The sequence below is a fragment of the Rhinatrema bivittatum genome, chromosome 15, assembly GCF_901001135.1.
Source record: "Rhinatrema bivittatum chromosome 15, aRhiBiv1.1, whole genome shotgun sequence".
Taxonomy (NCBI): domain Eukaryota; kingdom Metazoa; phylum Chordata; class Amphibia; order Gymnophiona; family Rhinatrematidae; genus Rhinatrema; species Rhinatrema bivittatum.
Window position 1 is genome coordinate 31,367,788 of NC_042629.1, and position 17,160 is coordinate 31,384,947.

Genomic DNA, 17,160 nt, shown 5'->3' on the forward strand with positions numbered 1-17,160 from the left:
AAAAGATGTGGAAATAAAGGGCTGAGAATTCTAATCTGAAAACTGAGTGATTACTAGGTTACATGATCAGAGATGTGATTTCTATCAATTTTCCCTTCCAGCAATTTTATTAAAGACCCTGATTTGCAGCTGAAGCCATCATCTCCTCTCTCTGTCCTGGGCTCCATTTTGCTGCTGCTATTGCCTCCTCCTTCCTGGGCTCCAATCTCCTCCTACTATCGTCTCTTCCTTCCCTCGTTCCCGGGCTCCAATCTCCTCCTACTATCGTCTCTTCCTTCCCTCGTTCCCGGGCTCCAATCTCCTCCTACTATCGTCTCTTCCTTCCCTCGTTCCCGGGCTCCAGTCTCCTCCTACTATCGTCTCTTCCTTCCCTCGTTCCCGGGCTCCAATCTGCTCCTACTATGGTCTCTTCCTTCCCTCGTTCCCGGGCTCCAATCTGCTCCTACTATCGTCTCTTCCTTCCCTCGTTCCCGGGCTCCAATCTGCTCCTACTATCGTCTCTTCCTTCCCTCGTTCCCGGGCTCCAATCTCCTACTATCGTCTCTTCCTTCCCTCGTTCCCGGGCTCCAATCTCCTCCTACTATCGTCTCTTCCTTCCCTCGTTCCCGGGCTCCAATCTCCTCCTACTATCGTCTCTTCCTTCCCTCGTTCCCGGGCTCCAATCTGCTCCTACTATCGTCTCTTCCTTCCCTCGTTCCCGGGCTCCAATCTCCTCCTACTATCGTCTCTTCCTTCCCTCGTTCCCGGGCTCCAATCTGCTCCTACTATCGTCTCTTCCTTCCCTCGTTCCCGGGCTCCAATCTGCTCCTACTATCGTCTCTTCCTTCCCTCGTTCCCGGGCTCCAATCTCCTCCTACTATCGTCTCTTCCTTCCCTCGTTCCCGGGCTCCAATCTGCTCCTACTATTGTCTCTTCCTTCCCTCGTTCCCGGGCTCCAATCTCCTCCTACTATCGTCTCTTCCTTCCCTCGTTCCCGGGCTCCAATCTCCTCCTACTATCGTCTCTTCCTTCCCTCGTTCCCGGGCTCCAATCTGCTCCTACTATCGTCTCTTCCTTCCCTCGTTCCCGGGCTCCAATCTGCTCCTACTATCGTCTCTTCCTTCCCTCGTTCCCGGGCTCCAATCTGCTCCTACTATCGTCTCTTCCTTCCCTCGTTCCCGGGCTCCAATCTCCTACTATCGTCTCTTCCTTCCCTCGTTCCCAGGCTCCAATCTCCTCCTACTATCGTCTCCTCCCTCCATCTGTCCCGGGCTCCAATCTCCTCCTACTATTGTCTCCTCCCTCCATCTGTCCCAGGCTCCAGCTGCTGCAGTCACCACTTCCTCCCTCGGCCCTTTCAACCACTGCAGCCTTCACCTTCTCCTTCCCTGCTGTCACATCCTCCTTTCTCCCAATCCTTGAGCTTTTCAGCCACAGCTGTCTGCATCTCCTGGGTACAATCTGCTGTGGCCACTAATTCCTCTCTTCTCCCCAAAGTCTGGTCTGCTGCTGTTCCAGTTACCACTCCACCTGCCTCTCTCCTATGCCATGATCTGTTGCATCCTCCTCCTTCCCCCTGGACCTGACCTACTGCCATCCACTGCCTCTTCCCTCCCTCCAGGGCCCAATTTTCCACCACCTCATTCACTCCTGAAGGCCAATCTGCTGCTGCTGCAGCTGCCACTTACTTCTTTCCAACCAAGCCCCTAATCTGTTGCTTCTGCCATCTCCTCTGCTTCCCTCCTGGTCCTGATCTACTGCTGTCGCCTCCCCCTCCCAGAGCCCAACCTGCTGCAACTGCGGCCACCACCACCTCCTCCTTCCTGGGCTACAATCTGCTGCTCCGCCACCATCTCCACCCCTCCCTCTCCAATCCCAATCAGCCAGGACTGCCAATATTATTGAATTGTTTTTGTAGATGCTGGCAATTTTGCATTTAGCTTTCCATTACTGTGCTTGTAATAAAATTGGGTCCTTGCATATGATTAAGAACATAAGAACATGCCATACTGGGTCAGACCAAGGGTCCATGAAGCCCAGCATCCTGTTTCCAACAGTGGCCAATCCAGGCTACCAGAACCTGGCAAGTACCCAAAAACTAAGTCTATTCCATGTTACCGTTGCTAGTAATAGCAGTGGCTATTCTCTAAGTCAACTTAATTAATAGCAGGTAATGGACTTCTCCTCCAATAACTTATCCAATCCTTTTTTAAACACAGCTATACTAACTGCACTAACCACATCCTCTGGCAACAAATTCCAGAGTTTAATTGTGCGTTGAGTAAAAAAGAACTTTCTCCGATTAGTTTTAAATGTGCCCCATGCTAACTTCATGGAGTTGCCCCCTAGTCTTTCTATTATCCGAAAGAGTAAATAACTGATTCACATCTATCTGTTCTAGACCTCTCATGATTTTAAACACCTCTATCACATCCCCCCTCAGTCGTCTCTTCTCCAAGCTGAAAAGTCCTAACTGAAAAGTCCTAACCTCTTTAGCCTTTCCTCATAGGGGAGCTGTTCCATTCCCCTTATCATTTTGGTAGCCCTTCTCTGTACTTTCTCCATCACAATTATATCTTTTTTGAGATGCGGCGACCAGAATTGTACACAGTATTCAAGGTGCGGTCTCACCATGGAGCGATACAGAGGCATTATGACATTTTCCGTTTTATTCACCATTCCCTTTCTAATAATTCCCAACATTCTATTTGATTTTTTGACTGCCGCAGCTCACTGAACTGACAATTTCAATTTGTTATCCACTATGTCACCTAGATCTCTTTCTTGGGTTGTAGCACCTAATATGGAACCTAACCTTGTGTAACTATAGCATGGGTTATTTTTCCCTATATGCATCACCTTGCACTTATCCACATTAAATTTCATCTGCAATTTTGATGCCCAATTTTCCAGCCTCGCAAGGTCTTCCTGCAATTTATCACAATCTGCTTGTGATTTAACTACTCTGAACAATTTTGTGTCATCTGCAAATTTGATTATCTCACTCGTCGTATTTCTTTCCAGATCATTTATAAATATATTGAAAAGTAAGGGTCCCAATACAGATCCCTGAGGCACTCCACTGCCCACTCCCTTCCACTGAGAAAATTGTCCATTTAATCCTACTCTCTGTTTCCTGTCTTTTAGCCAGTTTGCAATCCACAAAAAGACATCACCACCTATCCCATGAATTTTTACTTTTCCTAGAAGCCTCTCATGAGGAACTTTGTCAAAATGCCTTCTGAAAATCCAAGAATACTACATCTACTGGTTCACCTTTATCCACATGTTTATTAACTCCTTCAAAAAAGTGAAGCAGATTTGTGAGGCAAGACTTGCCCTGGGTAAAGCCATGCTGACTTTGTTCCATTAAACCATGTCTTTCTATATGTTCTGTGATTTTGATGTTTAGAACACTTTCCACTATATTTCCTGGCACTGAAGTCAGGCTAACCGGTCTGTAGTTTCCCGGTTTGCCCCTGGAGCCCTTTTTAAATATTGGGGTTACATTAGCTATCCTCCAGTCTTCAGGTACAATGGAGGATTTTAATGATAGGTTACAAATTTTTACTAATAGGTCTGAAATTTCATTTTTTAGTTCCTTCAGAACTCTGGGGTGTATACCATCTGGTCCAGGTGATTTACTACTCTTCAGTTTGTCAATCAGATCTACCACATCTTCTAGGTTCACTGTGATTCGATTCAGTCCATCTGAATCATTGTCCATGAAAACCTTCTCCAGTACGGGTACCTTCCCAACATCTTCTTCAGTAAACACCGAAGCAAAGAAATCATTTAATCTTTCCGCGATGGCCTTATCTTCTCTAAGTGCCCCTTTAACCCCTCGATCATCTAACGGTCCAACTGACTCCCTCACAGGCTTTCTGCTTCGGATATATTTTTAAAAGTTTTTACTGTGAGTTTTTGCCTCTACGGCCAACTTCTTTTCAAATTCTCTCTTAGCCTGTCTTATCAATGTCTTACATTTAACTTGCCAATGTTTATGCATTATCCTATTTTCTTCTGTTGGATCCTTCTTCCAATTTTTGAATGAAGATCTTTTGGCTAAAATAGCTTCTTTCACCTCCCCTTTTAACCATGCCGGTAATCGCTTTGCCTTCTTTCCATCTTTCTTAATGCGTGGAATACATCTGGACTGTGCTTCTAGAATGGTGTTTTTTAACAATGACCACGCCTCTTGGACATTTTTTACTTTTGTAGCTGCTCCTTTCAGTTTTTTTCTTGTCAGCCTGCTCAGTTTCAATATTTCCTTCTTACATATCCTGGAGCAGAAAGAGGGATTCCTCTGATCAGCCCAGAACAGACGAAACTGACCTCAAGAGGTGTGAGCTCCTCAACCATATATACAGGGAGAACTATAAATTAATTCTTACCTTTTTCATACGTGTCAAAGCTTTTAGTGTTTATACTCTTTCCCGTTTTGTCTGAAAACAAATGAGAGATCATTTACAGAAAGTAAACACATACATACATATATATACACACACATTTATTTATTTAGAACTTTTATATACCGACAATTCATTTGCATATCACATCGGTTTACAAGGATATATATTTACACACACACACACACACATATATATATTTTGACTGTTCTGCTGACCACTATGAAACACGCATTCTAGTTCAGTTGGGTCACACCTTTTTACGGAAAAATCCATACTCCACGCACATAACAAGCATCAAAAATCTCAAAACATTACATGCATTAAGTAGCCCCTAGTCATATATTCCATATTTTGTAAAGTCCAAAATACATATTTTTACTTCCATGCACATATATACACATGTAAAAAAGGGGCAGTCTGGGGCATTCTGCGTAGGGCCAACACTTACACACCCAAGTTGCAATTTTAAAAGGCAAGCGTGTACATTTTCAAAAACTTAGTCGCATATTTTTACACCTGCTAATTATCTGGCATAAGTGATATCTAAAGTGTTTACGGTGTAGTACTGATCGCTGGGAGGTCTGTGTGAATTAGGGGAGATCAGGCTGAAGAACCAGGAAGGTCTCCAAGATCTGGAGAAGGGCTGGGCAAACTGGCAGACTTAAAAAAAAACAAAAAAAACCCTGGCAATTTCCTCGACACGCGCATGTTTTAAAATTGGTCAACTTAATGCGCACAAATCAGGACTTATGCGAATAAGTCTTATTTGGGTTCCATGCATAAATTCTATGCGCATATATTTTTTTAAATATATGGGTAAAGTACCCATGTTCAATGCACTGAAATAGGTGGTTTCAATGCATCGCATGTAAGCTACATAAGCACATAATTTTGAGAGGTATGCGTGTTTTGTAGAAGGCGCGTATATCACACAGGCAGTTTATAAAATACTATGGTAATAGTACACGTGGCCATATACATGCGTATATGCCACTGCGTGCACTTGTTTGAATATCATCCTCCCTCGAGGAATACAGCAAATACCCGAACTGTGTAGCATTTTCCCCTCTCAGTAGGTGGAAAATGCTACAGTTCATTTAAAAATGAATTCATCCGCTAAACAATGACCCAACATCGCCCTCTGTCCCATACCACCCCCCACTCCAAAATTGCTACCTGCAACACTGGAATCTCCGGTTGCTCCCAAAGGAACAACCTCCTTTTTGCTCATCGCTAGAAGGAGCAAATTGTTTCTCCCCGCCCGGAAGCATGGGTTACCTAAAAGGCTCCCCGGATGACATCAGCAGAGACGGGGGGTGGGACCACATCAGGCCAATGGCAAGCAGTTGCAGTTGTGGGCTGAAGCAGAAAGGGACCCAGCGCTCACACAGGGAACTGCAGAAAACTTGCAGACAAGCAGAAATTGTATACTGTGGGCAGGTGAGATACATATTACTTCCATTTGTACATGCTGATTATGGGAATTAATCCCTTGATCTTTACAAAGTCTCTTCCTTCAAGTTTTACCCCTCCTTTTTCTTGCAAGTAATGGAAAAGAAAAGGCTTTGGGGACCAATCATATGAAAGTTGCTTCCTCTCTTCCTGATCCTTTCCCCATCTCTGCAGGATTGTTCTGTGTGAGAGAAGAGGGCTCAAGGCAATTTGGGGCAGTTTTACCAATGATCCTACGAAGTTTAGTCTCTAACTTACAGTCAATGACAGCAATGTTCAGTCCTCTGTCTACGTTTTCATTCTTCTCACCTATGACCCTGAAACACACAATTAGATGAACAGATGACTCATTCAAAAAGAAGAGAAATCAAACTGCGTTCCGGCAAGAATAGTGGCAGGGCCAGCAGATTCCTTTTCTTCTTCAGCTGCCCAATAACCCACCTGCTGCTAGGACACTTTAGGCCTGTTTTGGGTTGTCAAACTATCCTTTTTCATCTCTTCCAACCTTACCCCTCCCCCTTCTGATCTCTGCATCAGCCCTGGAGTAGGAGGGGGAAAAACAGGAAGGGAGGGGCTCTTTTCTGCTCCAGCCTCTCCTCAGCACTTCCTGTAACCTGCAACTCAGGCTAAAGCCTGGAAACAAAGCTTAAAAGCTCAAGTCCTGTCTGAAATGTAGAAACAAAATTATTCAAACCACTTATAAAAATTATAAAACCCAGCATACCAAAATAAAAACAAACAAACATGGTGAGAAGCAATACTTGGTAAGAACATAAGAACATAAGAAATTGCCATGCTGGGTCAGACCAAGGGTCCATCAAGCCCAGCATCCTGTTTCCAACAGAGGCCAAAACCAGGCCACAAGAACCTGGCAAGTACCCAAAAACTAAGAAGATCCCCTGCTACTGATGCAATTAATAGCAGTGGCTATTCCCTAAGTAAACTTGATTAATAGCCGAAGATGAAGGCCCCGGTGACAGTGAGTGTGTGTATGTGTGAGGGTGCTTGGGGGGGGGGGGGTGAGAGAGAGGGGGAGGCAGAGGGCAGGCGCCATCTCATCCCTCCCCTCAGGCAGCAGATTGCCTTGAGCTGCCCCGGAGTATTCCCCCCTTTTACCCTTATCCTATGACCCCTCCTTCTAGAAGCTCTGACACTTTATTATATCTGTCCAACATAGTCCAGTTTACCTTATAGTATTCTTTACTGCTATACTTGCTATGAACAAAGATAGAAGCCACTATTTTAAATTATAATAAGAATGAAAGATATGTAAGCAAACTTTCACAAAGCTATACTCAGACCTTTTGGCTCTATGGACAAGATAAAAGATAATTATAATTGGTAGAAAATAGATACAACGATGTGTGATCCTTTCTTTTCAGTAACAAAATATGCTGGGCTTGTAGATAAATTATAATTAGAACTTAGGTCATGCTGACCTATTAACTGATCGTGATCTAAGACATCTATTGCTGACTCTGTATATAAGTCTGATTGTATGTACTAGATCTGGGAGAACACCGAGTGTATGCTTGAAGGGTAGGTTTTCCCCCATGTAATATTACATTGAAAATAAATGTGGTATTTGTTGTACTGCAACAGATTTGGCTATTTTTTGTGGGGAGAAGTTAGAGGGAAATCTAAAAATCTCCACCCCCTTCTTTCCTTTCAAAGAGGCCAGCTTTCTCTGCATGGAAACCTTGGAGGTATTTAAATGTCGATCACATCTTCCCTATCCCACCTTTCCTCTAGGGTGTGCATGTTTAGATCTTTGTCTCTCCTCGCATGCTTTAGAATGAAGATCACTGACCATTTTAGAAGCCACCGACTCTAGAAGTTCACGGCTTCTCCTTCCCAGACCGAATGTTGTCTGCCAGCGCTTGTTCTGTCCACCTCAACCTGCTGCTCTATCAGTTTTACTGTGAGAGAGGGGGTACTTACATTACATCTTCAAAACAAATTTTTGGGAGATTCGATCGTCCGCCCCCGGTGAGCACCCGGTAGGCATAGTTGCCTTCTGGGCATGCTGTCCAGTGATCACACTTCTGTCTTCTTGGAGGAGGCGCTGTGGGACAGGAATGACAGCACATGCAGGTTACTTTCCTATTGGTCTAAGCTTTTGTCAGCCTGGGAAAGGTTCCTCCATGCTCAGCCTTTATTGATTTATTAGTTTTACTAGAAGGTTCATGAAATGTTGTCATTTTGGGGGTTCCTATGGGATTTTACCCTTTGCCCCAACAGCAGGCCTCATAGTGGTCTCTACCACACTTACCCATCCTCAGATGATCTGCCTGGATGGTGCAGAAAATCAGAGAGATGGCAGTGTTAGTCTGGTGTAACAGAAACGACAGGAGGTGGGTGGCACCTTATAGACTACCCACTTTATTGAGGCATGAGCTCTCCAGGACCATGTCCACTTCATTAGGTGCATGAAATGTAGTATACGGCGGGGATGGAAAGAGAAGGCACTGAATTAGGCAGGGTGTGTAAAGAGTGATAATAGCATTACAGTCCAGCCTGACAACTGAGGTAAGAGTGAAAAAACAAAATGATCTGAGAACAGTCAAGTTCATAGCTATTTGTAGTGGTGTGTGATGAAGCCATTGGCTCTGTTCAGACCTAGGGTGATGGAGTTCCAGTTCAGCAGTTTCACACGGCAGTGTTCCCTTTTAGGAGTTGGGCCACCCTTAAGGTCAGAGAGAGAATGCCCTGGAAGGCTGAAAGGTTCACCTACTGGTTTATGAAGGTGACTAATTTGTTATTTATTTATTTAGTAGTCTTTTATTTTTAATTTATTGTATTGAATTTCAAAAAAAACTTATACATTTCAAGCAATCTTGAAAAAACATAAACATATCAAAACATGAGTGTAAATATCAGGAAACACAGAAACAAAATATAACAGCTACTCGTGGTTGATATTAATAAGTCCACTATAAGAGGAGTGAGAATGTAAAAAAGGAAAAATAAAAATACAATAAGAAAATCAGAGAATTTAAATATTAGTCTCTATAGAAGTAAAAGCAATTGGAGCTTCCCTATTTTGTAGAAAGTTCTAAAGCTCTGAAGGAACAAGAGATATTTAGCCGCCTGGAATCTAATATCACATTTACATGGAAATTTCAGCAAAAGCTGAGCATTAAACACCAAAACGCAAAGATTAAGAGCAAGAAACAAATTTCCTTTTAGATGGTGTTTCCCTTGCAATGTCTGGGAAGACTGGAATTGTTTTCCCTATAAACAAAGCCTTTTGTTTGGGGGGGAAAAAAGCCTCAAGGTCAGTTGATTATCAGATTCTTGGAAGAAAGCGACAATGAGGTTTGCAGTTGTCAACATATCATATTTGATTTAACAACTTTTTTAGAAAGACTCCCAAGTCTCACTCTCCACCAATACATGGAGAATTATCTGAACCGGTCACCTGCCTCCGATCAGAAATATTAAAAAAAAAACAACTTGCAATTTTAGGTCTAGACTCCTGAGAGAGCTTCAAATAATCTATGGAGAATCTATTCAACATCTCAGTACAGGACATCACAGAACATTTAGGAAATTAATAAATCTTAGATTTAACCTAAGGGGAAACATTAACAAGATTTTCCACTTTGGAACATAATACTGTATTATCCTTAACTAAGGCTGTGTTACAATTATGTAGTGTTGAACATTTCGTTTCCATTAGTATCAGACAAAGTACTAATTAATTGTGTATGTGTTACGTTCTGTGTGTCTTGAACTATAGTGGGCCCTGGGGTCGTGGCAAGTGTAGACTCCACCCACAGGGAGAAGCCCCGTGGGCACTCACCACAACAGGCGAGGTCTCAGCAGTGATGGACAACAGAGGAAACAACTTTATTATACAGCCAATGGGGATCCGAGGAACGGATCAATGGAGTCAGTCCAGAGAGTATGACCTGCAAGCTGATCCGTCTGTAGTAATCCGCAGCGTGGAATAGTCCGGTGAATACCTTCTCTAGGCGTAGCTTGTGCTGGCAACTCTGGTAGTGGTCTGCAGCTCGGGGTAGGCCGGAAGCCGATGGTACAGTTGCACAAGACAGGATGGATCCGGTAGTGGCCCGCAAGTGGGGTAACCGGAAAATCCGTGCCACAAAGGTATAGGAGCAAGTTCTGTACTCACACCAAAAATGTGATAGAAGATAGATGATCAGGCACTGAGGAAACCCGGAACTGGAACAGCTAGGGTTGTCCGAGGACGGTGTAGGAACTCACTGATAGTGAAGTAAGGCAGGCAGTAATGGCTCTCCAAGGAGCGGATAGCCCTGAGTGCAGCAAGGCCCCCTGAGAAGTGGGTACCTAGGTCACCCAGATAGGACAGTGAGGCGAAGTCCCAGAATGGCGGAAATAGCAGGACAGGTATCCTTGCTAACTTGTATTGCAAGAAGTCAGCTGAGCTTAAGTATGGTAAGCGGATGACGTAATGTGGTGGGGACGCCCCCGAGGTTCCCGCCATGATGCGTTTAAGAAGGGGGCAGGCGTGCACGTGCCTTAGGTAACTCCAGATGTAAGATGGCTGCCGGGAGTGCCCACGCTGTCCCGGGCACGCCATGGGGGCCGGCGTGTGGAAGCAGAGGCCGCCATCTTCCCCAGACTCGGAGCTGAATAGAGAAAGGAGGTGAGCAGCAAAGTATGTTCAGTAACCACAGCAGATATAGACCTGACATTCACAAGCATTGAGTCCATTCTGCTAGGAAAGGATTGCTCCCTTTTGGAGATGGCATCCCAAAGGACTTCAAGAGTAATAACTTCAGGCTTACTAGAACAAACATACGCGCTCTGGTTTGGAGCTGTACTACCAGCAGGTCCAATTGCTGGAACCATCCCACTTTGGAGAGACTGAGGGGGTGGATGTACCAATCCTACCTTCTCCCCATAGCTGAGGCAAAAGGAAGTAAGAGGCCTAAAGTGGTGAGAGACCACCTGGGCTCAGGAAGACCAACGACTCCGAAAGAGCAGGATGCAAATTGTTTCCAAGCTCAGTCCTCCCAGGTTTTATCCCCGGTAAAGCAAACGAGTCTCTAGTCAGTTGGGTTAGAGAGGAAGGAGGAGTCAACCCAGATGGGAGAGCACAGACTGAACCTTTCCTTTTCTTACCCTTCTTCCACAGTCTGGTTAGGAACAGGACAGCAAAGCATTTTTTCACCTAGAGGCGCGCAGTTGCACTCAATCTTAAACAGTGGGAAATCCGGAAGTGAATCACAGTCAGGCCCAGGGACAGGGTGAAACTGGTAGGCTTCAGGATACTTGCCGCTCTCCGCAGGCTAGCTCAGGAACACTGGCATCTTCTCACTCCCAGTTTATTTAGTTGTCTTATATACCACTTATCAATTACTAAATTATTTATTGTGACTATTATAAAACAAACATTTATGTATAACAATTTGTTAAATCGGAGGCAGGCACAACAGGTAGGACAAAGGTCTGGAGGGGGGGGGTCTAGATTAGAGCTAGGGGGGTTGGGAAATCCTTCCCAGGCCGCTCCGAAATCTGAGGGAACAGGGGAAGGCTGCGGGCATCGGCGCATGCAAGTTGCACAACTGTGCACCCCCCTGCACGCGCCAGCCCCTGATTTTATAACATGGTGTGCCAGAACGTGGATGTTATAAAATTGGGCGTCCATGTGTGCACGCTAGTTTTGAAAATCTGCCCCTATGTACAAAAGACCTCCAGATACCAAGTAGTTGCTGTATTAAATTTATCAATGCACCTCTGATTTATAAAAAAAACATCTCTTATCAACTGTTATATTAAATCAGTATACAATATTACCTCTTTAATTAAAAAAATGAATAAATATGCTGTCAATTTAAAAATAAAATAGAATTCAGTATGAAATGAAACCATACCTATACTAGTCCCTAAAATATAGGCTAGCTTCAGTCAACATTAAAAAAAAAATAAAAAATTTACACGGTATTGGACCAATGATCCTTCATATGGATCTAACGTATAGTGATGAAAAATCATAGTCTATATAATGTCATAAGCTTGGTTAAAAAGAAAGGTTTTTATCAATTTTCTAAATCTTGAGATAAATTTATTTTATTTTAATTTCCACAGGTAAGGTATTCCATAAAGAGGACCAGATTTATGTCCATTTATTCTTTTCCTTAGGGATTAACCTGTTTCTCCTATGTAGACAGCAGAGGGACATTACTGGCAGGCGATGGCGTATATTACATTGGAAGAAGAGCAGGTGAATGAGCCCCGGATGTTGTAGTTGATGTTGGGTCCTGTGATGCTGTTGCTTGGGTCAATGTGTGGACAAAGTTGGCGTTTGGGTTTCTGGCAGGGTCTGATTCCTGAGCTGGTGTGGCGTAATTGTTGTATAATTTGTGGTTGCAGGCGAGTATCCTTTTGAGGTTGGGTGATTGTCGGTAAGCCAGGATAGGCTTGCCACCCACGGCCTGTGAGAGGACTGCATCATCGTCCAGGATCCTTCAATTGGGAGCTATAGGTAACAACCAGAGGTGTTTGCTCTTTTCTTTTTTGAGATGATCCTGTAGCAGAGTGTTCCTGGTATTTATCTATTTCTGTTAATCCGTTTTCTTACCTCACTGGGTGGTTACTGTAATTCCAAAAATGTCCATTGTAATTTCTTCAGATGGGAGTCCCTCTCTGAGGGGTCAGAACAGATGTGATTGTACCACAGGACTTGGCTGTAGACAATGGACCTGGGATTAGGGAATGAATGGAAGCTGGAGGCATGTAAGTATGTATGGCAGTCTGTGGATTTCTGGTATAAAATGTGGTTCTTAGGTGTCCCTCATGTAGTTGGACAGTGATGTCCAGAAAGTGGACTTGTTATGTCGATTGTTCTAGACTCAGGTTGATGGTGGGGTGGAGTTTGTTGAATTCTCTGCTTAAGTCCATGGGTCCAGATGATGAAAATGTCATCAGTGTATCTTAGGTAGAGGAATTGCTTCTGCATGTTAGAACTGAATAAATGATCTAAATCGGCCATAAAAATGTTGGCGTGAGGAAAGTCTCACAAAACATGAGATTTCTACTATGTTATCTCGCCCTAGTTTGAGTTTAACAAAAAGTTGTAAAATGTCCACAGATGAAATAGAGACTTATCCAGCTATCTGGTGTGGTTTGCTGCTTCTTAGCCGGATATGTAATCAGCAGATAGGAGACTCCTTTGCGCCATGGGAGCCAACCCTGCGGTAGCCTCCTCCTTCCAAGGTCCTGCCAGCCATGCTGCTTCTTCCAGGCTGTTCCCGAGATATCGCCGGCCTGGCAATGCCACCTCCCCCACCACCAAGTACAGGGGCATGAGGAATTCACAAAACATGGATCAGTGCTCCTTCTGCAGTGGTGGCACTACAGTACCCTTGAGAGGTGGCGCCAATGACCAAGGCCTTATTGGCCACAGGCACGCTACAGCTCTGGCAGTTAGACAGAGGCCCAAAGAGGACAGTGAACTATTGACAAGATGGCTTTCCCTATGCTGGCTGTGAGCCATCAGGGCTCGGCCCGCACAAGGTGCACAAGTGTGCACCCCCTTGCGCGCGCCGATCCCAGATTTTATAACAAGCGCGTGACTGCGCACACATGTTATAAAATCAGGCGTAGATTTGTGGGCGCCGGGTTGTGCGGACAAATCTACGCTCGCGCCTAGGAATTAAAATCTGCCCCACTATGCTTCCACCTTTATTACCTTACCAACAGTGGAACTGTTCTCGCAGATAAAGAATGCTAAAGAGCAAACGTTATGAATCTACGAACCTTTTGAAAATATTCGAATAAGCTCCACAGGTATAACAGGTCACAACACAATCATGTTTTAATACAGTAGTATTTAGCCACTATTTATAACAATAATATATTGTCTTTCACATTTTGTGTGTATACTCTTGTCTATTAATACTGTACGGCATTTATATGTAATTCACACTATAATTTGAGTTTTATAATTTCTTACAATTTTTTATGATTTATGTTATTGTGATCTCATGATAACTTTTTTGTTTTTAAATGTTTATATATGTTTCACTGTTATAGTAGCCCCTGAGGCAGCTCTAAGAATAGAGCAAAACTCGGCCAGAGTCGGGCCTACATACTGTGACAAATAAAGAATCTTTTTTTTTTTTTTAACCGGTCAGTTTACTTCTGGGTGCTACACTGCAAAATTGGATCAGCTTCCATTGTGTTTCCTAGTCTTGCAAGGTCCTTCAGCAGTTCTTCACAATCCACTGCTGTTAATGACTCAAAACAATTTTGTGCCTTCTGCAAATTGTCACTTCCAGGGGCGGTTCCCTAAGAGGCAGGGTGAGGCGGCTGCTCCAGGAGGCATAATTTTGAGGTGGCAAAAAAAAAAATAAAAATGCCCCTCTCAGAACGCCACTGTGGCATCCGCCTCATTATAGAACTGCCCCTGGAAGTGACAGTTTGCAGATAGCACAAAATTGTTTTGAGTTGTTAAAACAGCAATGGATTGCTAAGACCTGTAGAAGGACCTTGTGAGACTAGGACTCTGAGCAGCTGAAGGGCAGGTGCAATTTAATGTGGTCAAGTGCAAAGTAATGCACGTAGGGAAAAGTAATCCCGACTACATGCACGCATTGCTGGGTTCCGTGTTAGGAGTCTCCACTCAGAATACGGGCCTCACAGTCTTTGTGGGCAATACCTTCAGCTCAGTGTGTGTGGTGGTAGTCCAAGAGGCAAATAGAATGGTAAGAATTCTCTCTTCCTTTCCAAATAAAAACTGAGGACAGCATAATGCCTTTGTTTAGATCCATGGTGCAGCTGCACCTTGAGTACTGTGTGCATTTCTGGCTGCCCCATCTAAAAAAAAAAAACAACAGACATAGAAAAGGTACAGAGAAGAGCAGCGACAATGATAAAAGGGATGAAAAAACTCCCTTATGGAGCAAGGCTAAACAGATTACGGCCCTTTAGCTTGGAAAAGAGAGGACTGAAAAGGGGACATGATTGCAATTTATAAAATCACGAGTTAGGTGAAACGTAGGGAACGGATCTTAACTTTTCAAACACCAGGACTAGGAGACACTCCATAAAACTAGCAATTGGGCAGATTTAAAACAGAATCGTAGAAGTATTTGTTTCACTCAGCACACAATCAAGCTATGGAATCTGTTGTTGGAGGACGTGGTCAAGGCAACTCACGTTAATGGGGTTCAAAAGAGGACTGGACAAGTTCCTGAAGGAAAAGTTCATAAACAGTTATTAGCCAGGTAGACTTGGGAAAGCCATTGCTTAACCATGGAGCCGAGCTACAAGAAATCAGATCAACTATCGGGGATCTGCCAGGTACTCGTGACCTGGACTGGCCACTATCGGAGACAGAATGCCGGACTCAATGGACCGCAGTTTGATCCGTCATGGCACTTCTTATGATTCTGAGAGACTAATTCTCCTAAACACTCAGATAGTCTAACCTAAAGCTACTAGATATCCCACCTTGAGGAAACCAGAGAACAAGCATTTTCCCTCCCAGGACCACTCCTATGGAACAGCTACCTAGGAAGTAAGAAAAGCTATATTTTTCTGTATTATATATGCCAAACAGAGCATAGAGAGGTGAGAGAGTTTTCTAGTAACATAATAAATGTCGGCAAATTAGGAGCATGGGCCTATCCAGTCTTCTCAGTTTTTCTGCCTAAGATTGTATTAGTCATGCTGCAATTTCATGTTGGTTGACCTTGCTGCTGCTTCTTAGAACCCTGCCACAGTTGTACTGATGCCTTCAGGGCCAGCAGAAGCACTAGGCAAACTAGACCTAGGTCTAGGGCGCCGGCCATTAGAGAGCGCGAGCCGTGTGGGGCTGCGAGCAGCAGTGCAAAAGAGGAGTGGAGATTGCCAGGGGGAGTTGGCACTCCTCTTTGCTGCTGTGGTGCCGCCACTCGTGGCCCCACATGGCTCACGCCCCCTAATGGGGATGGCGTGTCCAGGTGGGAGCGGTGCGACGCGGGGGGGGGGTGGGCACAAGGCAGAAAATGCTTAGGGCGCCTAGTTCCCTTTCACTGGCCCTGGATGTGTGTGTGTGGAGTCTGTTTCTTTGTCTGGGTAAGGGATGTTTACCTTTCTGTATCTGTGTATGTATGAGCTTGCACCTTTCACCAACTTGGAGAAACAAAATGGGGGATTTCTGGTGAATACCTTTCTTTAACCCGACTTTTTCCTTTTATCTTTATTGGTATGTATTTGGCTTTGCATCTCTCCCTTTACATAGCTAAAGAATTTATCATCTCCCTTTCTTGATCGGGAAGCATTTTCCTGAAGGTGGTGTTTCCCCAATAGGTTATTTTTATGCATACAGGAAGGAGCCTCACTCATAAGCAAGGGCATGGTGGACGTGATCAAATCTTCCAAATGTACTGTTAATGCTCTTCTCAGCACTTGCATTGTGCCAAAGAGAGCTTCTTTCAGGACTTCATAGGATGTAATATTATAAAGGCAACATAGCAAGCTGTGCCTGCAAATCCTTTTTAATCAGTGCCCAGTACAACTGGGACACGTTCTGTATCTTTCTGCCACATTTTCTTGGTCTCCGATCTCATTTTTGGTACTTAAGGATCTTATTTATTTAAAAACATTTATTACCCGCCCTTCCTACGTTCAGAGCAGGTACAATAGGAACATCTATGGTCAAGTGAAAGGAGAGAACAAGACAATGCATCATCCTTTCTAAAAAGGAGAACACAATTCTTCAGGAAGGAGGAAAGCAAATAAGCACCTAGGGAGTGCATTTTTGAGATGGGGCCTAGAGGTGAGGGCAGTATCTGCTATATAGAACCATCCAAGGACAGGGACATGTTGAGTGTATTCCATTATCATTTTGGTTTGGGAATGCTTTCTTGAAGAGGAACGTTTTTAGGAACTGCATTCTTACTCATCAATATTATGCCTCATTGTTGCCAATCCAACTACAGTCCACTTATATGGCTCTTACCCTGTTGGAAAGGCAACAAGCTGTTGCAACCGTCGCTGCCCGATGTTTCCACTCCGCCCACCTTACTGCTTTGGCGACTCCCTCCTGGGTTGATGGAAGGCTGGCTGCCGCGGCGTCTTTCGGCTGTCCTCGTCCGGCGTCCCCAGACCGGCCCGGCGCTGCAATCCGCCATGTTAACCTGATGCCTAGGGGCGTGCGCGCAGCCCCGCCTCAAGTACAGGAAGTGGCGCGAACCTCAGGGGCGTCCCCCTGAGATGACGTCATCTGCTTCAGATATTTAAAGGTCTCTGAATTGCTAATAACTCGAGTTAGCAAGGATATTGATTCGTTCTATCTACGCTACTCTGCCTCCTCGGACTAACCAGGGGTACCCGCTCCTCG

The 17,160-nt window shown here is 44.4% G+C and overlaps 1 protein-coding gene across 1 annotated transcript in view; it reads right to left on the reverse strand.

Annotated features, from left to right (window-relative positions):
* The window catches only part of FAM3B (family with sequence similarity 3 member B), a 51,409-nt gene that overhangs the window by 16,322 nt on the left and 17,927 nt on the right, over positions 1-17,160 (reverse strand). Inside the window, exons 3-5 of the mRNA XM_029578738.1 lie at positions 7,785-7,908; positions 6,102-6,160; positions 4,374-4,424 (exon numbers count right to left, since the gene is read on the reverse strand). Of these exons, the coding sequence (XP_029434598.1) occupies positions 4,374-4,424; positions 6,102-6,160; positions 7,785-7,908 (234 nt within the window). The remainder of the gene's footprint in view (positions 1-4,373; positions 4,425-6,101; positions 6,161-7,784; positions 7,909-17,160) is intronic.